Source organism: Pecten maximus, chromosome 8 (assembly GCF_902652985.1).
Source record: "Pecten maximus chromosome 8, xPecMax1.1, whole genome shotgun sequence".
In the NCBI taxonomy this organism is placed as follows: domain Eukaryota; kingdom Metazoa; phylum Mollusca; class Bivalvia; order Pectinida; family Pectinidae; genus Pecten; species Pecten maximus.
In genome coordinates this window covers 20,673,723-20,701,210 of record NC_047022.1, presented here as the reverse complement: position 1 = coordinate 20,701,210, position 27,488 = coordinate 20,673,723, and the positions used below count along the sequence as shown (strand labels likewise).

The 27,488-nt window shown below is 37.0% G+C and overlaps 2 protein-coding genes across 2 annotated transcripts; one reads left to right on the top strand and one right to left on the bottom strand.

Moving 5' to 3' along the window:
- Positions 1-704: 704 nt before the first annotated feature.
- Positions 705-4,959, bottom strand: LOC117332734 (leukocyte receptor cluster member 1-like). Its single transcript, XM_033891757.1, has 7 exons — positions 4,829-4,959; positions 3,708-3,807; positions 3,253-3,480; positions 2,462-2,582; positions 2,039-2,105; positions 1,722-1,830; positions 705-1,350 (listed from the first exon to the last, which is right to left on the bottom strand). Exons 1-7 carry the CDS (start codon positions 4,849-4,851, stop codon positions 1,069-1,071), a joined length of 930 nt encoding a protein of 309 aa, XP_033747648.1. The 5' UTR covers positions 4,852-4,959; the 3' UTR covers positions 705-1,068.
- LOC117332733 lies at positions 4,930-25,340 on the top strand. Its single transcript, XM_033891756.1, has 9 exons — positions 4,930-5,036; positions 8,123-8,356; positions 9,615-9,869; positions 18,770-18,991; positions 19,600-19,692; positions 19,875-20,072; positions 22,049-22,138; positions 22,886-23,050; positions 23,900-25,340. The coding sequence occupies exons 1-9, from the start codon at positions 5,027-5,029 to the stop codon at positions 23,926-23,928; spliced, it is 1,296 nt and encodes a 431-aa protein (XP_033747647.1). The 5' UTR covers positions 4,930-5,026; the 3' UTR covers positions 23,929-25,340.
- Positions 25,341-27,488: the final 2,148 nt, after the last annotated feature.

The following is a 27,488-nucleotide window of genomic DNA, read 5'->3' as shown; positions in this document are numbered from 1 at the left end:
TTTGACCTGCTTTTGGAAATCTCTAACCTAATCAACAGTAAGTTAACCATATGAGATAGGGCTTTCATATTTGATGTATAATCTTTTATGACAGGACTTTTCCATTGGTACTACACTTGCTGACTGTGACCTTTGACCTGCTTTTGAAAATCTAATTTTTAATTTGAATCCATATGCGAGCTATGATGCCTTCTGACATCTCGTTATATTTCTGGCATAACAAAAAGTCTTGAACCATATATAATGTGTAGCTGATCACTTTCTGGAATGAATTCCAGCATATCGTGTGAAGAGAAATGACATTGGACTATGCTCGATGTCACAGGAGGCCACTTTGCTAAAACACTTCAAGTAACCTCTTGACCAACTGAATGACCTAGAATCACTATATCAGTAAATAACAGGTAACCAAAAATGAAAATGAAATATATTTACATTAATATTTTTATCCTAACATGTAAAACAGAATTGATTACACTAGATGATGCTGTACTAAGACATCGAGTAACAAAAGTTATTTGTTTAAGTGACATATTAACCAAATATCTCCAGTTTTTGAAAGCTTTATTTCAAACCAGAGTCTCCATTTTTCCTGTTTTGACCTCATGATGAGAAATGATCCATGTTTAAAGTTTTTTCAAAGCAACATCATATGTGGGAGAACTAGAAAAGAAATTTCACGTTAATTAGATAAGATAACAGTGTTTTTAATTCATAAATATTGATTTAATAAATACTGTATAAAACTGTACAGAAAATATTTCATGTGTCACATTGGAATTGGAATCATCAATATTTGTTGATTAAGTTCATCTCAAACGACGACTAAAAAATATTGACTTTGTAACAAAATACAATCTGTATGTACATAGACAGGTCGACTGTTACAGTAATGTATAGGGAGGTGGGAGATCCAACATCGGTGTAAAATGTTTGGTGAGGCTCTGTGATACCCTCTGAATGTATTTCCTTCAAACATTGTCCAACACTTGTAAATAAAACACAGGCATCAATCACTGATCTCTAGCCAGCTCCTCTAGCATGTATCTGTAAGTACTATTATTATAATCATGAGTTGTGTTTTCTTGGTCGTCTCACAAATTCTGGGTTGTACTGGGAATTGTATGGGCGATCTCTGTCACTCACTTCCTTCACTTCCCTATCCTCTTCTGTCTTCTCACCCCTGACCTTTGCCATCAGTGAAGCTGTTTTCTTTCTCTCAGCAGCTTCTCTTTTGAGTCTCTCTGAACGTAACTGATCAATGCTCTTTGACCCTTGAACTTTGACTGCTTTTGAACTTTCTTCTGACCTTTCCTTGGATTTCTTGTGCTTGTTTTTGTGATGTTTGTGCTGTCAACATTAAAATCATGAAAATGTTCTATAATCACAACCTGAAATGACAACTGAATCTTAAAAAGGAAACTTTAAAAGATTTTAACTGCATCAACCAATTTGAATCAACATTTAATTTTGTTTCTGATGTAAGCAAAATTCTTCTTCAGAAATCTTAAGTTACTGGAAAACTTTTTCTTGACTGTTCTTAATTTTAAATAAGGTACCCAATGATTTTGAGTGATTTAACCCAACTGAAAGGCAAATATGACAGAATGAGACACTTGAGGATAGGTAGGGGCATACATTGTACTGGTACATAAAGCTAACATTATGCCACTCATAATATGTTGGAATGGAAAAAATGTTTATTAAGCTTTGTTCCATACCTTGTGTTTGTCTGAGTGATCTTTGTCTTTGTGGCTTTTCTTTTTAAGGTAACCATTGAGTTTGTGTATAGGATCCAAGGAGTCCTTTAATTTTGCGTCCTTATGCTCTCTGTAATAAAACAAAATTTGACAAAAACTGAAATACCAATATGTTTGAAGTTAAGTGCTCTTCAAGATAATTTCTAAGTCATACGAATTTTCAATTTTCAAGAGGATTTTTTCTTCAAATTCTAATAATGAAGACTTTTTCAAGACTAGTACTGTAGCAACCCAAGAACCACAAATATCTCCTCCTTTAATTCTGGGACTTCATTTACCTTTTCCTTAGAACATCGTCTTCATCATCTTCTACTTTTCTTTTCTTAGCATACCACGGTGCTGTACCTGTGTATAGATCATTCAACTTAACTTTATATAAAACTACCAAACTAAGTATATGACACAATATGGTAGAAGATGAAATATTCATTATGAATAAACATTTGCATTTTCTGTTGATATAGAACCATACAAATTTATAATTAATGTACATGTATATATCAAATTTAGTATACAGTTGACATGTTTTTATTTTTAGATTTGATACATGTTTTTTTATGAATATCTATACCATGAAAAAATCTACTATAATGAGAGCTTCAATCTACAGAAAATGTACATAAAAATATTTCATGTGACACTAACAGAAAAATACAAGAACTTATAGATCACTTAAATGTGTTTCCTCCATTATTACTGACCCCCTTGACTTTCCAGTGAACTTTGACCTAAATAAGTCAAAATTCCCATCTTTTTCTCCCACTCCTCTTTTTCAGCTTTTTTCTCTGCTTCATGATCAATATTATGCTTCCCCGTAGATACCTGTAAAAAATACAAGAATCATAAACATTTCTCTCCACAATGGTGTACAGGGTTCAATGAGTTATCATTCTGATATTCAGCTTTCAGAAGTTATAGTCTGGGCAGCAAAGTTATTGAGACATTGGAATCACCCTTTCTGTCTGTCTGTCTATTTGTGTCAGTAATATTTTGTCCAGACGTCTTCTTCTACACATAATAACATGAAATAACTCTGGCAGCATTAATTTTGCTAACAATTTTTCAGCAGACGTTTGCAGCAAAAAATTTGCCGCAAATGTTTGTGGCAAATTTGCAGCAAATGTTCGCGGCATTTAAAGTTTGCAGCAAGTACAGTCAGTGTTTGCGGCAAGTTTGCAGCAACTGTTTGTGGCAAGTTTGCCGCAACTGTTTACGACAAAGTTGCTGCCATTATTCACAAGAAAACTAATTTGCATACAAATTCTGTATATTTGCTGCAAATTTGCCACAACTATTTGCGAGAGACCTTTTATTAAGAATCATTATACATGTCATTACATATTGGGGTTGAGCTTATTGCAGGACAAAGATAAATATAACTTTACTATTATTATTGCCGATCAACAATAGATATGTGTGGGCTTATTACCAGACATGGGCTTATTATTTTTATATATATATATAAATATGATATTTATATATATACACGTACTCCTTCTGTGTCCTTGAAGAAGTTGATATGACCTCCTGACCCTGTGTATATGTCTGAGACAAGGCTGTCTGAACCATACACATCTAGTTTTGTCTTCCCTTCAGCTTCATCCACTTTTACTTCAGCGCCCTCTATCTTTTCAGGGGAGGTAATCGTGCTGCTGGCTGTTGAGGTTATCTTCTGATGCCTAGCTTTTTGTCGTAAGAAATCTGTTCTGGCCTCTTGTTCCTTATTAAGAAAGTATAGTGAAAAGAATAATTATACTGTTACAAGATTGATTAAAGGGCCTGATGTCAAGGGAATTTGGATTAAATATGAATAATTTAAGTTGGGAATGGGGCCCATTAACGGTCCCAAAAAGTCCCCCAAAAAACTTTTAGCTCAAGCTATTTTAAATATGAATACCACAAACATAATTATCATCATCATATACTCCATATATTTTGTATACTCACAGCTAGAGCCACCTTCCTCAGTCGATCTTTTTCTTCTTCGGCTGCTTTCGCCTCATCCCTCCGAACCCTCTCGATATTATCCTTGTTACGAACATGCCAACTGTAAAACAATAGAATACTGTCAGTGTCTTATGGGTTTGTTTGTGTTACTGATGTACTCATTAATTGTTTCAACACATTTAAGACACCACACAGTCGTTAGATGTCAAATGAATTAAAGAGATATCTTATAACACTATTTGATAGTAGAACATCAAAATTCAAGATATCTCACAATGGTTGGATGTCAATGAAAATTCAAGATATCTCATAATAATTGGATGTCAATGAAAATTCAAGATGTCTCACGATGGTTGGATTTCAAACAAAATTCAAGAATATCTCATAACAGGGTCAAATGAAATTCAAAACACATTATATATCTCATAAAATGTAGTTGATTCTACAGCGATATTCATGGAATGTGTGCAAAAAAATAATTTAAAAATAATCACTTAACACGGGACACGCATTAGGCACATTCTCTCTATAAACAGGCTCTTTGAAGATGACGATATGCATTGGTGCTAGCCTAATCACTGAATCACTGGATGACATCGATATAAGTCTTCTTTGACTTCTCTGATGTATCTTGGCGTTTTCCCACAACTAATATTTGTCCTTCGCGACTTCGTTCCGGTTGCACACACACGCCAGTGCTTGTTTAACCTGTCCTTAAAGCTATTTACTGACGGAGCTGAAACTACACATTCTGGTAGCGAGTTCCAGTTTAACACAACCCTGTTACTGAAGTAGTTCCCCCCCCCCCCCCCCCCCCCCCCCCCCATGGTGACAGGAATGACAGGGCCAGAGGAAACTCGGGCTAGCGCTAGCCTGTGTTGTAGCGGGACTGGACTGGGTCGATCATTGGTGACCAGGTAGCTCAATTGGTAAAGCATCCGGCTAGTGTTCGGAGGTCCCGGGTTCGAACTCCGGTCTGGCCGCTACATTTTCTCCTCTCCTGTTACAGTGTAATACCAAAATCTTGATCTCTGTACCTGCCTCTGTTAGTCCTGACTTACAGTACCGGTCAAACTTACAGCTGATTCCGTAAACATGAATACGACAATATGTAATTTTACCTTTTATGATGTAAAATGTTCATTGCTGTATCGCTGTAACGTAACGTTCTGTCAGCCCGCAATATTTTGGTAATAAGGGCTAAATTCTAAAAGCCATTTCATTGGATGAAAATTAATCTTGGGGATTCCCCGGTTGGAGAGGGGATTCCCACGTGATGTCATTTCTTCTAGCGGCTTCGATGTTGACAAATATCCGTGATGACAGACGGTGAGATTTCCGCTTTATTTCAAGATAGTGTAACAGGAAATTGTGTTTGTCATTCAGTATGCGTCAATAGCATGACCCGGTAACAAATATCGTCAACAGGTTTCTATATTAGTAACTAGATTTAATTTAGTCCTGAATTAATAGGGCGCTGATAATATTTGGACTGGGTAGTTCATAGGCAACATACACCATTTTGACATTTTTTCCCCAAACTTTTGATTTATCTTATTTTTCAAAAGACCTGTTTTCATTTTTATTTAAGATATCATGAATTACTTAGGATTTCTATAACATGGAAATATTCAATTTATCATGTTAAGACTAGACGGAAGAAATATTTTGATGCAGAATTTTAGTCCAGTCAAAAATTCTTGACATTTTATAAAACATGTTGTACAGATCTGAATCAAAGTTTGGTTGTCCAAAGTTTGAAAGTCCCAGCATTTTCCTCGCATTAATATGTGTACCACAGGCGCACCCCCCCCCCCCCCCCCCCCTAAATTGTATGAATCTATCGTGAAATACACTAGAATGCCGGACCCCCCCCCCCCCCCCCCCCCCCCCCGTTGTTATGCACACACCCATCCCCCCTAACTGAAATCCTGTATCCGATCTTGTGTACATGTGTATTTGAAAACTAAGCTACAGGTAGTGTATGTACAGGTACATGGCCACTGTGATGACGTGCAGCTCTCAGTCGCCTACATACACTCCTTCCACCTTTAAAATATTCTTCAATCACATAGGACCTATTTAAAATCCTCATATATAAATATAAACCCACAGAAAGCGGTAAATCTCTCCTCTAATGCATGTGTAAAAGGAATGGACTCCAGGAATATATATGTGATGCCAATGTGGTCCGGACCCAATCATACCTCTTAATATGGTGTGTGCAGGCTGTCACAATATCTATAGGGGTAAAATACCCAATGAATTAATAAACAAACAGCAACTCTTCATCAGGTTCCTCAGTTTCCATTCGTCTTCTATCAGGTCTATGGCTCCATGTAGTAATATTTAAGTTATATATCAATCAAAAATCAGCACAAATAACATAATTGATTCCATATAATAATCAGTTAATTTACATTGATGATCGATGGAGACAGAATTCTAGAGACAACATGCACAGATTTTGATTATAGTATAATTTCTTGTAGCAGTCTGTACATGAAGAACATGTCTAAATATATAAGGAAACACACATTTTGTTCAAGCACAGGTCCTATCCTCGTCTGTCAATACACAGAATATATAAAAGTTCTATGACTTTATATATATAGTCCATCATATACCGCATTAAAGGAAAAAACATCTGACTGTCGATCGAGACACATCTTCCACAGTTTGTCTACAATTACAATTTTCCTGAAATTAGGTGGTTTAACTCTTCCCATTGAGTTATCAATATATTGGGTGTTTGGCAATTAAGTTTGAATTGTAAGTAGTATATATAGTGATACGGTCACCTTCTAGGCCCATTGTATGTCATCCAGATAAAAAAAAGTGTCTTGCCCAAGGACACAATCACGACAGTACAAACAGGTCCATTTCTCAGAGAAGCCCAAACCGATATGGGTAGGAAGCACCGAACCTCAGATCTTCACCTGAGATTATGTGGATCTAACCGACTAAGTTATCGCCGGCCTCATTTTTTTTTATCCGTTAATTATAAGCTTAGAATCATATACTGAGATAGGAAATGAAAATATTGTTATTAATATAACAAATGTCTGTGACTATTGTCCAGGACTGTATTTAACTCTGCATACACATCGATTTGTACATCAATCTTTATAAATGCAAATTTACAACAAATACACAATTTCACCGGGTCTTTTCTGGTGGCTTCATGGATGTGTGAATTTATTGCGAGAACCCATATTGCAGACTTTTTAACTTACAGATCGAAGTTTGGCCTGAAGATAATCCTTATGCTGACTGGGAATGTCTAAAGAGAACGGAGAAGGGATAAACTAATAAGTCTTGTTAAGATTTTGATAATCTTGACCTATCTTTTAACTGTAAACTTTATTTTACAACAACTGAGAAGCAACATACATTGTACCAACACTATTAGCTTGTTGGCTTGGATGGAAACACAGGAGGGTTCTTAGTCTGGGAAGAAACTAGAGTACCATGGTCTGACATGTGCAGGTGACCCCAATTTTTGCCTTTTCAAGTGTAATGGGGTAATCAACCCCCAGCCACCTTGGTAAAAGGCAAGTGTGTTATGTTGTGCCATCCAACCAATCATCTTTTTATTGTCACGTTAAATATGCCAAAAATATGGAGGGTCAGGTTTCACTGATGTCACCTTTTTATAGTACATCTGGGCACAGGTGCCTGACTCGTTTTATAAAATAATAACATATAGGAGTAACATATAAATGAGAAAGACTCTGAACTCCCTCAGTCAGGTTTGAAATTTGATGTATTTATTTCTAATTACCGTAGCTTGGATTTATATGTACTCTTATATGTTATTATTTTATAAAACGAGTCAGGCATCTGTGATCTGGGCGACAAACTTTACTGCCTGCTGTATCACACGTTGATCTATCACATGAGGCAACTGAAATAGGACCCCCCACAGAGATATTTTTCCATGGCGAAACTAAGGAGACCAAGCTAGCTTGATCTTGTAACCCTGTTACAAAACTAAATCTTCATAGTCTTTCCTTCCTGTCTTAAGTTTTCTTCCTTGTCTGTTCCTTTCATGGTTTAATTGTTTCTTTTGTCAGTGTCACGCCTAGACAACTGCCCTCAAATTATCCTGGTTCACAACGTTATATACATCTCTCAATTATTCAGGTACCAGACTACAATTAAGCCACCTCATTTTTTGCAGAATCATCAATATTAAAATAGCAAGCAGAAAGTAATCTACAAATAACCCCACCCCCTAAATTTAGTATTAATCATTTAATTCTTTTACCCTAATAGTCATTGGTCTTATTTTAGCATGAATAATATATATATTGGATATATTGGTGCTTTTTAATATTTTGAATATATAGGTAATATGTAGGTGTTTAGACTTCTTTTAATCACTAATTAATAATCCTAATTTCCATCCACAGATATAATTGCCAGTCATATCTATGATGTCCTGTCTGCAAACAGGGAAAAGTTGACGGAGAGGGACATTCAAAGGGAGATAAAAAACATCAAGCAGAAGGATGACCAGCAGGTCCATCACTGCTTGTTACTATTGCGTGACCGGGGTTTAGTTTGTGTCAAGAAAAGTGGAGGAATCGACCTTTGGTCACTGCCTTCTGATGATGATGATGCTCAGCCAAGTGTAGAAGAGAAAGGTAATAAGCTGATTGGCTTCTTTAGCTTGTTCTATATCAAAATATTGTTTGTTTGATGTTAACTGACCAAAGGAAAATATTATACTGACTGAAATAATTTGATGATGAACCACATATTTTTGACCCTAGCTGTATCAACAGATGGTGTGCTATTCAATATACCCTATGTCTGTACTCTGTAGTCCATCCTTCCATATAGCAATTATTGTTATTGCTATTTCTTCAAAAGTACTTGAAAGATATTTCTCAAACTTTGTATGTTAGTTCCACTTAACCCTAATTCTGCCTATTTTAATTTGACTCTGATTGGTAAAACAAAATGGCTGACTGGTGGCCATCTTGAAATTTTAAGTCACCTGATATCTGCATGCTAGGATGAAGGGCTACAAAGTTTGTTCAAATCAATGACCTTGACCTACTTTCAAGGTCACAGGCCTAGAGGTCTACCGGTCATGTGTTAAAATCTTTAAAATAAGTCTTCTTTTAAATAACCAAAAGGTTCAGGGTCATGATTTTGGGTCAGTAACATGCTAGGATGAAGGGCTGCTAAGGTTTTGTTCAAATGAATAGCATTGACCTACTTTCAAGGTCACAAGGCCGAGATGTGTTTAATGCTTGTTTAAAAGCAAAACATCATCTGTCAGTGTATACATCAGAACTCAGGTGACTGTTAAGGCTCTTGGGCCTTTTGTGTCAGTTGAAGTTTCTTATTGCTATTTTTTTAGTATTTTCTTATGAGGATTTTTCCTGTTGTCAAATGATTAAGAGTATTGGAGATCTCCAGTTTTCCATTTTTGACCTCATAAAAGATATGTAATAAATATTTTAAAGCCATTCATGAAATATCTAACAAATTATTTTACCTGTAACTTATTGTGAACATGCATATTTCTATACATTCAAATTGTAGAGACTCTTAAACTTAACAAATCAATACAGTGATTTTTTGGTGCACTCAGAATTTAGCAAATGACCTCATTAAAACAGATTAGCGGCATGATTAATTAGCACACTAACAATGAATTTCTATAGAAACTTAATGTAAATAAATCAATTTAGCATAATCATAATTTAGCAGAATGGTTCTAGTGCAAAAATCGATAAAATAAGATTACCGCTAAAATATGTATGTGGTATATATTTTCATTTGTCATGTTTCGTTACCTGATTTAGTTTTGGTTGATTTACAGTATGTAACAGATGAGCTATAACCTAATGTTCAATTGTTGTAAACCTGTTGTCTGGCTTTCAACAATAGGACAGATTCTTGAAGACAGTGCAACTGGAGGTTATAGTGGTGGATGTAGAAGAAGCAGTTTAGATTGCGATGTTGACAGCAGAAAATCATCCTATGTGGATAGATGCTCTCCCCTGTCATCCAATTGTAGTGGCATGAACTCCTACAATGAAGTCACAAAGTCTAAAAATAGATCAAGAGGAAGTAGCAGCTCCTCAACCTGTACCAGAACCACCCAACAAAGAGAGGCAGAATCCGAGTCACCACAGCGTTTAGGTATGACAAGCATTCACCCTGCAGTAAAACACTAAAGATTTAGCTACTGTTTTCAGTAAGTTTTGTTAAGTATACATGTACATATTATATGAATTAAGACAAATGTTCTGAGAACATCATGTATATACATGTATGCATACAAGGGAGACGAACTCCACTTTTAGCAAACTATGAGAAGAGTAATTCTATAGTTTTGTTTTGCAAGATCTGAAATAAGGTAATTTGATGGTTTCTGTATATTTAGTTGTAAGCATAATTCTGCTGCAAAGGATGACTTTAATATAGAATTTCTTGTTCACTGAAGTCTGAGTCTAGAGAAGATTAAAATGAAGGTAATCTATAAATACCAAGTTTGAACTTCTTATACATCTTTATGTAATTTTAACAGATTTATTCTGTTCACTTTCCCATCTCCTTAGTGTTATGACCTTGTAATCTAGTTTCTTTATTTATCTGACAATGAACCTGGTAATTAAGCCCATGCCTGGTAATTAGCCTATGCCTTTTAGTTAGTCCATGCTGGTAATTAGTCCATGCCTGATAATAAGTCCATGCCTGATAATAAATCCATGCCTGATAATAAGTCCATGCCTGATCATTGGTATATGCCTGTTAATTAGTCCATGCCTGGTAATTAGTCCATGCTGGTAATTAGTCCATGCCTGGTAATTAGTCCATGCCTGGTAATTAGTCTGTGTCTGGTAATGAGTCCATGCCTGATAATTAGTCCATGCCTGGTAATTAGTCCATGCTGGTAATTAGTCCATGCCTGGTAATTAGTCCATGCTGGTAATTAGTCCATGCTGGTAATTAGTCCATGCTGGTAATTAGTCCATGCCTGGTAATTAGTCCATGCTGGTAATTAGTCCATGCTGGTAATTAGTCCATGCCTGGTAATTAGTCCATGCCTGGTAATTAGTCCATGCCTGGTAATTAGTCCATGCCTGGTAATAAGTCTGTGTCTGGTAATGAGTCCATGCCTGATAATTAGTCCATGCCTGGTAATTAGTCCATGCTGGTAATTAGTCCATGCCTGGTAATTAGTCCATGCTGGTAATTAGTCCATGCTGGTAATTAGTCCATGCTGGTAATTAGTCCATGCCTGGTAATTAGTCCATGCTGGTAATTAGTCCATGTCTGGTAATTAGTCCATGCTGGTAATTAGTCCATGCCTGGTAATTAGTCCATGCCTGGTAATAAGTCTGTGTCTGGTAATGAGTCCATGCCTGGTAATTAGTCCATGCCTGGTAATTAGTCCATGCTGGTAATTAGTCCATGCTGGTAATTAGTCCATGCCTGGTAATTAGTCCATGCTGGTAATTAGTCCATGCTGGTAATTAGTCCATGCCTGGTAATTAGTCCATGCTGGTAATTAGTCCATGCCTGGTAATTAGTCCATGCTGGTAATTAGTCCATGCCTGGTAATAAGTCTGTGTCTGGTAATGAGTCCATTCCTGGTAATTAGTCCATGCTGGTAATTAGTCCATGCCTGGTAATTAGTCCATGCTGGTAATTAGTCCATGCCTGGTAATTAGTCCATGCCTGGTAATTAGTCCATGCCTGGTAATTAGTCCATGCTGGTAATTAGTCCATGCCTGGTAATTAGTCCATGCCTGGTAATTAGTCCATGCCTGGTAATAAGTCTGTGTCTGGTAATGAGTCCATTCCTGGTAATTAGTCCATGCTGGTAATTAGTCCATGCCTGGTAATAAGTCTGTGTCTGGTAATGAGTCCATGCCTGGTAATTAGTCCATGCTGGTAATTAGTCCATGCCTGGTAATTAGTCCATGCTGGTAATTAGTCCATGCTGGTAATTAGTCCATGCTGGTAATTAGTCCATGCCTGGTAATTAGTCCATGCTGGTAATTAGTCCATGTCTGGTAATTAGTCCATGCTGGTAATTAGTCCATGCCTGGTAATTAGTCCATGCCTGGTAATTAGTCCATGCCTGGTAATAAGTCTGTGTCTGGTAATGAGTCCATTCCTGGTAATTAGTCCATGCTGGTAATTAGTCCATGCCTGGTAATAAGTCTGTGTCTGGTAATGAGTCCATGCCTGGTAATTAGTCCATGCTGGTAATTAGTCCATGCCTGGTAATTAGTCCATGCCTGGTAATAAGTCCATGCCTGATAATAAGTCCATGCCTGGACCGAGTTTCACTAAAGGTCGTAAGTCTACACGTAGACGTAAACGTAAACGTAGACATAACTTACGTCTAAAATGAGTTTCACTAAAGATCGTAACTTTACGTGTGGCGTTGCTACGTCTAAATTTACACGTAAGTCTACGTCTGCTCTTGAGTACACGTAAAATTAAACGTAACTTATTATCAAAACAAGATTGCGTTTATTTTCCTTTTGACACAGCGAAGACATCGTAGTATTATACGAAGAGAAAGAATATTTAGAGACAGAGCGCAGCCACTTGATATATTTAATGATACAGACCACATCAGCAGGTATCATTTTTCTAGAAACATCATATTATAACTTATTGATGGGGTTGATGCTCAGTTGAGACCAGCGTTTGCAAGAAGTCATGCAATTCCAACCCAAATCAAAGTAAGTTGTTCAAAATCAGACGAATTTTTTAGTTTACGGATGCAACAGTCTTACACTAACTAAAAAACTCATATCGGGTCATTAATCCGGATTGCGCAAACACATAATACTACTATTACCTATAACGTAATATCACAAATGTGAAGAATATTGCTACGGTAGAGATATATTACAATAAGCTTTCAGTTGATAGAATGTTAGTCCGTATCAACGTGTGCAAAAAAAAAAGCAACAACAGACAAACAAACAAAAATACTAAACACATAAATGTAGAAAAGATGACTCTTAAAGATTTTAAGATGAATTGCATATGTCTATGAAGTCTAAGCAGGGGTCCTTTAAATTTTTAATAAATTGATTCAATAATAATAGATAAAGCATGTTGTATATAACTATAGGGCCTAGATCTATAAAGAAAATATCTTATGAAAAATCAATCATTATTTGACAATTTCCTTCAAAAATGTTTATTACGTTTTCAACAGGTTTGACCTTACAATTCTCTACAAGTATTTGGGATTATAAGAAAATATACTGAAAACAATATGACACGCAGCATTTTTAATTGAAACATGCACCAAGAAGAGAAATCGGATTGACTTAGAACCAGTCAATGGATGATCAATAAAAAAAAACCTTCAAGTGGAGCAGCTAGACTAGATTAAATGTGTACGCACGGGAGGGAGAAACTTCCGTGGGTTTCCCTAAGGGGAAAAGTGATTCCTAAAGGTCTTTTGGATCAATTCTAATACCAATTTTCTGATTTATAACGATTACTTCCTTAACCAGAAAGCATCATTTCTTTTAAAGTTGATAAAAGAGGTAGATTATGCCACGTAATGTTTTTGTTATAAACCCTGTGGTAACAGCCAATTCTTCCTTTACGTGAACAATTACGAAATGGGAAAATGTATTTTCTATATTCAAAATTGACTGATTTAATGCCATTGATATTAGTACCAACTTTGTTAATGGCATGTATGTAATGGCAATCAAATATGTATACGCACAATGCGCTCTAAATCTAATATTTCTTTCTTGACCATGAGTGACTATTTCATGGTAGAATTAGAGTCAATTATCAAAAATAAAAATACAGTATCAACGGATTAATAATTGCCTACATCCCTGCAGCACATATATATTAATGGATCGGTTATTACCATTTAAAAAAAGGCCCATGGGTCTAAGCCGTCACCTACGTTTTTAAATATATACAAGAAGCTCGATGGGCCCTGTATCACTCACCTGGTTCTACAGCAACTTTGAAGTTAATCTAGGTCATGTCTGCATATGTTATGCGGATTACAACTTTATTCAAATATCAGAGTAGACGAAGTTTATTCATGTCAAGAACTTTTCTAGTCCTGCATTCCAGCATACTATTGGCTTGATATCAGATTTTAGTATCTCTATGCTATCGAGAAATCATTGTTTAAGGATTTCAGTGTATTTGAGCCCTGTTACTTTGAATGTACATTTTAGGTTAAGGTTATTCATTTAAACAAATTTTGTAGACCTTCGTCAAATCATGCTTAAGGCCAAACATAAAGTGCCGAGGCCTCTTGGTTAGTGGATGTTTAGCCTAATTGACATTGGATGAAGGTCGGGATCATCCTGGGCCTCTCGGCTATTAAGATTTTACTTCGGGCATGTGAGCTAACTTTGAAGATTTAACACATTTGATCATGTGACCTCTGAATAAGGTCAAGGTCATTCATCCTAGCACGCTTATGGTTCAATAACATAATTATGTATCTCTTGTTTATTAGAATTCGAAAATGTTAAAAAAAAATATCTTAATATTTTACCGTTCAAACTGTTTTGGACGCAGGCGACGGACAAATGGCGATTAAGATATATCATTTATACCAGGTAACCTTAATATCAGAGCTTTTGTTGTGTTATAGTATCAGTAATCTCGTTCACACCATTGTCTCGTTTACACCATCATTATCATAAAACACGACTTGTCTTTCAGATTTTAGTCACTCTGCGGTATCTTGCAAAAACAGATTTTTTCTCATTTTTGTTCATTATATAATCCCTTTAAAGTCATGTTAGTAACCTATATAATAAGCCTAATATGTAGATCGACAGTACATATATACATTTTTTTTGTATGTGCCGTCGTACACTCGAGTAAGTTGCGTAATGCGATACGTACATGGAAGAAAAGTTCTCTAATTACAGTCGAGTTCCTATCTAGATAGATATGAAATAATGCATATGAAATTTATTCTTCCAAGTGAAAAACAAAATGTGAAAATATCAACAGATAATTTGAGTATTGTTTTTGTGTTTAACGGTTTACAGTTAATTATTGATTAGTATAAAATGACACTGATGACGGGAAAGACTCGCCTCTTTTTGTATACGCGGTCAATAACAGACATTGTTTGCCACGAAGAATTCTAGAAGAGTCCAAGGAGGACTCTGCCAGAACCTCCGTCTCCCCATCAGCCCAATTCGGTTTCCGCGATTTTTTTCAGACATTTCTTGTGGTACTGTAACTGTACCGTAATCTGTTATTGCAACTACAGAATAATTTACCTCCATTAAAAAGAGTTCCAGCCGTAAGTTACGTTTACGTCTACGTCTACGTGTACGTTTACGTTCAGAGTTACGACGCTTTGTGAAACACACCTTACGGAATCGTAAATAAAGTCGTAAATCGATTTACGTCTACGTTTACGTTTACGTTTACGTGTAGACTTACGACCTTTAGTGAAACTCGGTCCTGGTCATTAGTATATGCCTGGTAATTAGTCCATGCTGGTAATTAGTCCATGCCTGGTAATTAGTCCATGCCTGGTAATTAGTCCATGCCTGATAATAAGTCCATGCCTGGTCATTAGCCCATGCCTTGTCATTAGCCCATGCCTGGTAATTAGTCCATGCTGGTAATTAGTCCATGCCTGGTAATTAGTCCATGCCTGGTAATTAGTCCATGCCTGATAATAAGTCCATGCCTGGTCATTAGCCCATGCCTGGTAATTAGTCCATGCTGGTAATTAGTCCATGCCTGGTCATTAGTCCATGCCTGGTAATTAGTCCATGCCTGGTCATTAGTATATGCCTGGTAATTAGTCCATGCCTGATAATAAGTCCATGCCTGGTCATTAGTCCATGCTGGTAATTAGTCCATGCCTGGTAATTAGTCCATGCCTGATAATAAGTCCATGCCTGGTATTTAGTCCATGCCTGGTATTAAGTCCATGCCTGGTCATTAGTCCATGCCTGGTCATTAGTATATGCCTGGTCATTAGTATATGCCTGGTCATTAGTATATGCCTGGTAATGAGTCCATGCCTGGTATTTAGTCCATGCCTGGTAATTAGTCCATGCCTGGTCATTAGTCCATGCCTGGTCATTAGTCCATGCCTGGTCATTAGTATATGCCTGGTAATTAGTCCATGCCTGGTAATTAGTCCATGTCTGGTAATAAGTCCATGTCTGGTAATTAGTCCATTCCTGGTAATTAGTCCATGCCTGGTAATAAGTCCATGTCTGGTAATAAGTCCATGCCTGGTAATAAGTCCATGTCTGGTAATAAGTCCATTCCTGGTAATTAGTCCATGCCTGGTAATAAGTCCATGCCTGGTCATTAGTCCATGCCTGGTAATTAGTCCATGCCTGGTAATAACTACATGCCTGGTAATAACTACATGCCTGGTAATAACTACATGCCTGGTAATTAGTCCATGCCTGGTAATAAGTCCATGCCTGGTCATTAGTCCATGCCTGGTAATTAGTCCATGCTGGTAATTAGTCCATGCCTGGTAATTAGTCCATGCCTGGTAATTAGTCCATGCTGGTAATTAGTCCATGCCTGGTAATTAGTCCATGCCTGGTCATTAGTATATGCCTGGTAATTAGTCCATGCCTGGTCATTAGTCCATGCCTGGTCATTAGCCCATGCCTTGTCATTAGTCCATGCTGGTAATTAGTCCATGCCTGGGTATTAGCCCTTGCCTGGTAATTAGTCCATGCCTGGTAATGAGTCCATGCCTGGTAATTAGTCCATGCCTGGTAATGAGTCCATGCCTGGTCATTAGTCCATGCCTGGTCATTAGTCCATGCCTGGTAATGAGTCCATGCCTGGTAATAAGTCCATGCCTGGTCATTAGTCCATGCCTGGTAATTAGTCCATGCCTGGTAATGAGTCCATGCCTGGTAATTAGTCCATGCCTGGTAATGAGTCCATGCCTGGTAATTAGTCCATGCCTGGTCATTAGTATATGCCTGGTAATTAGTCCATGCCTGGTAATTAGTCCATGCCTGGTATTTAGTCCATGCCTGGTAATTAGTCCATGCCTGGTCATTAGTCCATGCCTGGTAATGAGTCCATGCCTGGTAATGAGTCCATGCCTGGTAATGAGTCCATGCCTGGTAATGAGTCCATGCCTGGTCATTAGTCCATGCCTGGTAATTAGTCCATGCCTGGTAATGAGTCCATGCCTGGTAATTAGTCCATGCCTGGTAATGAGGCCATGCCTGGTAATTAGTCCATGCCTGGTCATTAGTATATGCCTGGTAATTAGTCCATGCCTGGTAATTAGTCCATGCCTGGTATTAAGTCCATGCCTGGTCATTAGTCCATGCCTGGTAATTAGTCCATGCCTGGTAATTAGTCCATGCCTGGTAATTAGTCCATGCCTGGTAATGAGTCCATGCCTGGTAATTAGTCCATGCCTGGTAATGAGTCCATGCCTGGTAATTAGTCCATGCCTGGTCATTAGTATATGCCTGGTAATTAGTCCATGCTGGTAATTAGTCCATGCCTGGGTATTAGCCCTTGCCTGGTAATTAGTCCATGCTGGTAATTAGTCCATGCCTGGTAATTAGTCCATGCTGATAATTAGCCCATGCCTGGTAATGAGTCCATGCCTGGTCATTAGTCCATGCCTGGTAATAAGTCCATTCCTGGTAATTAGTCCATGCCTGGTAATTAGTCCATGCTGGTAATTAGTCCATGCCTGGGTATTAGCCCTTGCCTGGTAATGAGCCCATGTCTGTAATAACATGGTTTGTAAAGTTCATGAAAAGTGATGGAATTAGCTCACGAGTGCTTGAAAAGTACTGGAATTCATGCTGACATGCTGTAAACATGCTTTTTCAGATTTCTTAAAAATGAGTAGTTTATTACAAAACATTTGTGAAAAGATTTTAAATTATCAGAATTATTTACTTTTAATTTTCGATAATATACCAATTGCAAAGTTTGGTTATTCATTACAAGCACAGTCTTTTAACCACTTTACTTATATGACAACATTTTTTATTTTTATCATATTACAGACAAAAATTACCTCTATTGCCTACAAGTTTGGACAAATAATGCACCTGGAAAATTGAGATTAATGTGCTGTAAAGTGCTTGAATTTTGGTATGCAAAATATGTAACAGTAAAACTCACTTGTTTTGAACACGAATACATCGGATGAGTCGAATGTTTCGCTTGGTCCCGATTTTTTTCCTTCTTTATCTTAGTAAATTAAACACGGATGATTCGAACACTGTTGAATCGAATACTGCGGTTATGTCAAATATATTTTCTGTTCCCTCCCTTCTATACTATACCAAAATTTCCATTTTTGTGTCGAACATTGAGGCATCATGCCAACCAACAGGCCCATGGATCTGATATTGGGTCTGTAGCATGTTGGGATGAAGGGCTACCAAGTTTCTTCAAATGGATGACCTTGATCTTCATTAAAGGTCACAGGGGTCAAATATGCCAAAATCTTTAAACAATTTCTTCTTGATAACCAAGAGGTCCAGAGACCTGATATTAGGTTTGTAGCATGCTGGGATGAGGGGCTACTGAATTTATTCAAATGGATGACCTTGATCATCGTCCAAGGTCAAAAGAGTCAAAAATGCTAAAATCTGTAAATTACTTCTTCTTGATAACCAATTTTCCCAGAGACCTGATATTGAGTCTGTAGCATGCTGGGATGAAGGGCTACCAAGTTTATTCAAATGAATGACCTTGGCCTTCATTCAAGGTCACATAGGTTTAAATATGCTAAAATCAAAGACTTTTAACACCTCAGGTGACCGTTAAGGCCCATGAGCCTCTTGTATCTGTTTCCTATAACTATTAAATTTTCATTGTCCTGTAATAAGCCCATCCCTACTTCAAGCCTGAGATTATTTATTGGCACTGGGGATTATTGCAGGACAAATTAAACAGAATGATATTGAATTAAAAAATACTAACAGAGGGAAAGAACTAAAATAGTCTTTTAATACCTTTAGCAGTCAAAAAACCTCATTGTGTGGTTTTCAATGACAGGGGCAGGATTATTAAATGATGTGGGATTTTCCTTGAAGTGAATCCAACTGGAGACCATGGTGCTAGATACAGCCAAGCCAATAATGGAGAGAAAAGTCCCAAGGGAAAGGCTTGTTATGAAGATAGACTATTGCCATCCAACCACAACCTCAGGGACTCCTCTGTTGAAACTATGAAGTCTATTAGCTCCAGATCAAGTGAGAATGCCCAGGCTTCCAATCTTGCTCCAAAAAAAGAAAATGCAACCACTGGTACTCTCAGTAAGTCTTGGTTTTTAAGTCACCTGAGCAAAGCTCAGTAGCCTTTTCCAATCCAGCTTCGTCCATCGTCAGTCATTAGTAAACATTTTCACATTTTCTACTTCTTCTCAAAAACTCCTGAACCATTTTTGATGAAATTTTGCAAAAAAAACTCCCTTGGCTAAAGGTCTATCTAAATTGTAAATTATATGGTCCCTGCCCCTCAGGGGCCTGAGGGACAGAGCCAAAAGGGGTCAAATTAACTGATATTTCAGGCTTCCAGTCCAATTGACTGATATTTTAGACTTCCAGTCAAATTGATTGATATTTCAGGCTTCCTGTCTTGCTCTAGTAGCTCTTTCAAAAAAAAAAAAAATGCCAACCACTGGTACTCTCAATTAGTCATTGTTTTATAGATAATCTGCTGCCAACTTTCTCTTAGCTTAAAGTTGTGAAATGTTTTGATATCTATTATATGTATCTACTTTCTAAGGAACAACTTCTAAAGAACTGAAATATAATTTGACCCTATTTTCTGTTTTTGGCTTTAAATTTGATAATGTGAGTTATCAGATCCAATGTGGTTAAGTACTATTATTAAAGGTAATCTTTTCTTACGATCATTTTAGCAAAATCATTTGTTGACATGGGAATTGAAATTCCACCAGACACCAGAGTGGCTGTATACACTGACCTGAAACCAGCAGCACTGGAGTCTTATGGTAAGTAGGGAATTGTTTTACATGTAATTCGGCTTTTATGCCCACCATTGTCAGATGGTGGGCTATTCCAATCCCCCATTTTCTATTCCTATGAGAAGTATACAAAGCCAGATCTGAGGTTTTTAATTTATTCCTTGGCTTTAAAGAAAAGTTTTCCTGCATGTTTTTTTTTTTATTTCCAGATAATTTCCAAAAAATTCTGGAAGTTTTACAAAAGGCAGGTGGTGCCCTCAAGCCAGCTGAAGTTGCAAAGAAGACTGGTATAGGTGACTCGAAGAAATGTGTTAACAGTCAGCTGTATTTCCTGGAAAAAAAAGGAATAGTGAAAAAGTCTGCTGAAGGTAGCCCATCATGGAGTTTGGTGGAGAAATGTATAACAGGTACACATGTATATGGTTTTCTTAAATATATGCACTCCTCTTTTATCTAAGTTCTGTGGGATAATTGAAAAAGATAATAGATCAGGACATTTGTATATAGATGTATGAACCGAAAACCAAATTTTAATACCCGACACGTACCCGGCCCGGGTACCCAACATATTTTGACCATATGAAGATCATATTGTTTATAACTAGAGAAGAGATAAAACTAATTAAACACTTTTTGAAGTAAATTTTGTTGGTGATATTGTATTTTCTACATGGCATTAATCAGCTGTATGTAACTGTAAAACTATGCATTGATTATAAACTAGTTTAAATATCTGAGGTAATGTTGTCTTAGTGCGGTAATGCTGTCTTCCATGAGCTTATCACATGTATAGATATTAGCTGCACATGCAGATGGATCCCAACCCGAGGGATGAAGATTTTTAAGTTGATAAACATGAGACTTACTGAGCGTTTGACATTTAAAAATCTTATCCCAAGGGTTGAGATTTCCGTCTCAATGCAAGGGAGCAAATTATTATTTCCCTTATCCTGTTGGCTACTTTGAATAAAAAATAAATTTGCAACATAAAGTAGATGTTCCAAAACTGATTAAGACTGTGTGAACAGTACACAGTGTGTTTATACGAGGGCTGATTGATAAGTTGTGAGCTTCATATGGAAGGAGGTACTCAATGTTCGTTTTAAGTCCTACTATCCTCTGACTATATAGGGCTGTGTACCCAAGGACTGGTCTCATTTGGTTAGTTCATATCGACGAGGTAGCACTCTAAAGTAAAAAAGATAAGCAGCTTTTGAAAATGGACAAAATTTGTGAAAGAGCATCAATCCCATATTTGCATAAAAAAGGTTTAACACCTAAGGATATCCATAATGATACGGTAGGAACACTAGGGAAAGATGCCCCTTCATATGCTACAGTGAAAAGGTGGGTGGTGGAATTTAAGCGCGGCTGACAGGGCCTTGAGGATGACCCCTGTCCTAGAAGGCCTGTCAATGTTGCAATCCCAGAAATGGTCAATAAAGTTCATGATATTTTTATGGCTGACAGACAAGTCTCAGAAAGATATATAGCCAGTAAAGTTGGCATTTCACAGGAAAGCGTATATTCCATTTTGACCGAGGATCTTGCAATGAGAAAGCTTTCGGCCCAATAGGTACCAAGACTTCGAACAGTTGCTCAGAAACACACCAGGCACATATCATCGCATGCTAATCTTAACCTCTTTGAGGATGATCATGCCAACTTTCTTCAGAGATTTGTCACTATGGATGAAACATTGGTCCATTTTACCCCAGAGGCCAAGCAACAATGAAAACGATGGAAGCACCCTAGCTCTCCCCTGGCAAGCTAGGAAGGCGAAGACTGTTCCAACAGCTGGGAAGGTTATGGCCTCAGTTTTCTGGGATGCAGATGATATTCTGCTGATAGATTATCTCCAAAAGGGACAAATAATCAATGGCACATACGATGCTTCACCTCTGAGGCAGTTAAACTTAAGCACTGCAGCAAGCTCACTAAAGGTGTGTTAATCTATCAGGACAATGCTCCTGTTCACAAGTCTGTCATTGCCATAGCTGCCATTCGCGACTGTGGCTTGAAATTGATTTAGCATCCGCCTTATTCACATGATCTCGCTCCATCAGACTTTCTTGTATTTCCAAGACTGAAAACAGCTATTTCAGGCACCTACATTCAGTACGATTGATGATGTCATACATGCAGTGGATGACTTGCTGAACAGCCAAGAAAAGAAGTTCTATAAAAGTAGCATTGAAGCCCTTAAACACCGCTGGCAAAAGTGTATAGATACTGAAGGGGATTATGTTGAAAAATAATACAATATGTTCGGCAAAATTCAAATCTTTCAATATGAGGCTAACAACATATCAATCAGCCCTCGTAAAATAACTTGATTAATATAATATTATCACTTAAATGTTGCTTGTGACTTTGCTTCCAGAGGAAAAGATGTTAGAGGTTACTACAGAATTCTACACAAGTAAGAACTCTGGTGCAAGTGCTTATGTTGCTGTTACCCAAGGCTCTGCAGGTATGGTTGAACTTTAAAACTTCCATCTCAAACAATAAGTTCAGTGCATGAAGTTGTTAAAACTTTTGCATTGATCAGGCGGTGATTAAAAATGCCTGATGACCTACCATTATATACCATATTGGCACTAATAAGGGTGCAGGATGGTGAAAATCTCCCTTATTGAATAACAATGTTTGGGTTTAATAGATATGTTGATGGAACAAATATTTTCTTGACCATATCTATTTTCTTGATTATTGAGTACCTTAAAACTGAGAAACTGCCATTATGTGGATCGATTACAAATAGAGATGCTCACCATAGCTACAATTATATAATTTGCTGTTTATCAAACATTCCAACAACTGTAATTTCAAGAAAAAAATATTAATAAACCATGCAACAATTGTAATGTTATGATTTCTTAATGTCAACTGAATACTCAAATATTCTGAATTTAAATTATATTGTTATTGAAAAATGAAATAGGAAATATAATTCACTGGAAAAACCTTTTTCGGTGGGGCTGTAGTGGCCGAGTGGTTAATGTGTCCCGACACTTTATCACTAGCCCTCCATCTCTGGGTTGCAAGTCTGAAACCTATGTGGGGCAGTTGCCTGGTACTGACCGTAGACTGGTGGTTTTTCTCCCGGTACTCCGGCTTTCCTTCACCTTCAAAACCTGGCAGGTCTTTAAATGACCCTGGCTGTAAATAGGACATAAAACAAAAACTTAAACATTTCTTTGGTCTCCTTTTTTTGTAGATTCCAGACAGGGTAGTGGTCCTTCACCTGGTGACAGGGGCAAGAATTCAAACAGTAGCCCCTCTGTCAATATCCAGGTAGAGAATCATTTTCATAACCATACCCACCAACACAACTACTATATGCAGGCTGGGAATAACAACACAATGCATGTCCCAGAGTCAGGTAAGCCAGGTTGATTTCATAAATTCTTCACTCTCCTACTTGAAATTTTCATATCCTCATGGGAGATTTCCAAGTCTCAGAAAAGTATATTGATTCAAAATTAACATCTTTTTGAAACATACTGTAAAGCTTCTTATTTCTAGCTGCTGTCTCTCCTGTACGAAGTAGACTTCAAAAGAAGAATACTAATGCCATATGATTATGTAATAGTTTCAACAAAAAACAAATAGGCTAATATCTTTAAACGACTTCTTCCCAATAACCAAAAGACCCAGGGACTTGATATTAGGCTTGTAGCATCCTTGGGTGAAGGGCTACCAAGTTTATTCATATGAATGACCTTGACTTTCATTGAAGGTCACAAAGGTCAAGTAGGCTATAATCTTCAAATGACTTCTTCTCAATAACTAAGAGGCCGAGGGATTTGATATTGGGCCTGTAGCATGTTGGAGTGAAGGGCTACCAAGATAATTCAAATGAATAACCTTGACCTACATAAAAGGTCACAGGGGTCATATAGGTTCAAATCTTGAAACAATGATTTCTCGTTAGCCAAGAATCCTGATATTAGGCTGGAATGAAGGACTAGAAAATTATTAAAATGAATAAACCTAGCGGTAGCCTACTCTGATATTCGAATAAAGTGGTTATCAGCATAGTATCTGCAGAAATGACTTAGATCAACTTCAAAATTGGTGTAGAGCAAGGTGACCAATACAGGCCCATTGAGCCTTTTGTCATCCCTAATCCTGAAGATTTATAAGCTACCATAAATTATACAAAAAATCATGTGATATATAAATTATGAAATCCTGTATAATTTTGATTTTACTTTTTTTTCACTTTCAGATGGAATTTCACGAGTAGAAAATGGATAGGTAGATTTCAGCAAACACATAATCATGATCCTGTTCACCTGTTATAATCATACAATACCTACATGTTGATTCTGTGATGGAGGAAAAGGAAAATTGTCAAGTCCAAAGATTCTACCTTCACACTTCCTTGCCAGCCTTGTGGAAATTCATGCAGAAAGATAATACAGTTTCAAGCTTTGAAGTCTTTGAAAAGTATATAGAACTTTAAAACTACTTATTTAGAAATGCTGTCACTGGTTGACTTTTCACAATATTGAAAATAAGAATCAAAGTGAGCTTTAAATGTCATGATTTATATGTTTAAAAAAAAAATGTAGGTAAAAAATACATGCAGCAAAAAAATTACCTAGATGAAAATTCCTGTCTGAACATCATTTTACATAGTAGGAAGAATTAGCTTTATCTGACTGTTTCCCTTAAAATTTACTGATACAAACTGAATTTTTTAGAAACTGTACACAATTTTTACTTAACAAACAAAGGGATAATCTTCAGCTCACCAGCCAGAAGAGGAAGTGAGTTTATGCCATGGTGCGGCATCTGTCCAGCATCCGTTCAGCATCAACATTTCCATTTAACAGCTTCTTCTCAGTAGCAAAGAGGCCAAGAGCCATGCTATTGGGCCAGTAGCATGCTGAAATGAAGGGCTACCAATTCTGTTCAAATGAATGACCTTGACGTACTTTAAAGGTCACAATGGTCACAATTTTACAGATTGGACCAGCAGCATGTTGGTATCAAGGACTAATGAATTGTTCAAATGAATGATCTTGACCTACTTTAAGGTCAAAGGGATCAAATGTATTGAATATTTTTCTTATCTTAATTAGCCCGAGGAATTGTCTAAAGTTCACTTAGCCTACTACCATATTGAAATGAGGGGGTATTGAGCATAGCAGCCACATAGACAACTTTAAAGTAGCATTAATATCAGGTGAGTGATACAAGCCCACTGGGCCTCTTGTTGTTTATGCACTGTTTTAGCACCCACCCATGATTAGATATCATTTGATAGAGAAATATGAAGGAATACTACATCTGATGTTGTGTTCAACCTTTGATTATTGTGTAATGAACAAGTGCGTACATAACATTACTTTTTTTTTTTTTTTTTTTTTTTTTACATTACCTCTCTATTGGAAAAAAATGAAAATACAAATAACTGTAAAATGCAATTATTTTTACAAACACAGTTTCCGTTTAATTGACAGTGATGTTTGGATAGTTGAGTGTGTATGGGTCACCAGTCTGACCACCTGGGTTTTCTCCATGTTTTTACTCTGGTTTTCTCTGACAGTAAGACCGATCATACATTTCCGGAAATCCATTCCAACAAAAGTGAATGATATAAGGCCTATATAGAAAAAAAATACAGCCTAAAAAAACGTTTTCCACTAATATGCCAAAAAAAATAGGGTAGGTAGGTCTTGAAATCCATTTGTTTTGTTTATAGCTTTTTACAGAATTTATCTACATAGACAAGGAATCTTGACTCAAATAGTCTTACTTGAAAATGTCCAAAACATTCAGGGTAGGCACAAAAATATAGGGTCAATAGGGTTAGCAGAAATAGAGATTTACTTTAGGCCTTACATGTTTGGTCATAATGTAGATTATTGATAATTTATATAATATATATCTGATTTTTTGTTTGTTTGTTTGTTTGTTGTTTTTTTTTTCTGTAGTTTTAACTGTGTGTACAATGTTAATGGCCAATTACACTATGTTAGTGAGGTCACAGATTTGTAAAAAAAAAAAAGGAAAAAAAAATGCTGAGAAAACCAAAACAAAAACTGAAAGAATCATTTGTAAGTCCAATTATCGTTTCAATTATGTTTTCTGTTTTAGATACAGATACACTCACATGTCATATTATGAAAACTGGAGAACACCCATATGAATCCGTTCTTAAATGACCACATCTTTTGACAGGACTTTTAACCCATGTTTCAAAAGTTTTTCAAAAGTGGAGTCTTAAGTGTTCCTACATAGATTCACTCAATTTTGTTTTCTTAAGATTCATTGAAATTATTTCATGTAGATCACCAGATCTATTTAAAACAGACTGAGGCTCCGGTACAAAATCACAGAGTTGAACAGTTGGAACACACTTTTCTATCATGGGAACATCCATTATTGTGTTGGAAGTTGATTTATGAATGGTTATGATATAAATACAAAAGTAGTACTGTATGTATACATGGTTATCTTCACAAAGGAGGGGGGGGGGGGGGGGGGGGGGGGGGGGGAGGGGATTGTACATAAGGTGTTATTTCCACAGATGTTTAATTTCGCGATTTTTATAGGAAAACCTTACATGTGAGTGCTATTTTTTTAGCCCACCATCATCAGATGGTGGGCTATTCAAATCGCCCTGCGTCCGTGGTCCGTCTTCTGTCCCTCCGTCCGTCCGTCCGTCCGTAAACAATTCTTGTTATCGCTATTTCTCAGAAAGTACTGAAGGGATCTTTCTGAAATTTCATATATAGGTTCCCCTTGGTGCCTAGTTATGCATATCGCATTTTGAGACCTATCGGAAAACAACATGGCCGACGGGCAGCCATCTTGGATTTTGACAATTGAAGTTTGTTATCGCTATTTCTGAGAAAGTACTGAAGGGATCTTTCTGAAATTTCATATGTAGGTTCCCCTCGATGCCTAGTTATGCATATCGCATTTTGAGACCTATCGGAAAACAACATGGCCGACAGGCAGCCATCTTTGATTTTGACAATTGAAGTTTGTTATCGCTATTTCACAGAAAGTACTGAAGGGATCTTTCTCAAATTTCATATGTAGGTTCCCCATGGCACCTTGTTATGCATATCACATTTTGAGACCTATCGGAAAACAACATGGCCGACAGGCAGCCATCTTGGATTTTGACAATTGAAGTTTGTTATCGCTATTTCACAGAAAGTACTGAAGAGATCTTTCTCAAATGTCATATGTAGGCTCCCCTTGGTGCCTAGTAATGCATATCGCATTTTGAGACCAATAGCAAAACAACATGGCCGACAGGCAGCCATCTTGGATTTTGACAATTGAAGTTTGTTATCGCTATTTCACAGAAAGTACTGAAGGGATCTTTCTCAAATGTCATATGTAGGCTCCCCCTGGTGCCTAGTTATGCATATCGTATTTTGAGACCAATAGCAAAACAACATGGCCGACAGGCAGCCATCTTGAATTTTGACAATTGTAGTTTGTTATCGCTATTTCTGAGAAAACAATGAAGGGATCTTTCTCAAATTTCATATGTAGGTTCCCCTTGATGCCTAGTTATGCATATTACATATTGAGACCAATCGGAAAACAACATGGCCGACAGGCAGCCATCTTGGATTTTGACAATTGAAGTTTGTTATCGCTATTTCTGAGAAAGTACTGAAGGGTTCTTTCTGAAATTTCATATGTAGGTTCCCCTTGCTGCCTTGTTATGCATATCGCATTTTGAGACCAATAGCAAAACAACATGGCCGACAGGCAGCCATCTTGAATTTTGACAATTGAAGTTTGTTATCGCTATTTCACAGAAAATACTGAAGGGATCTCTCAAA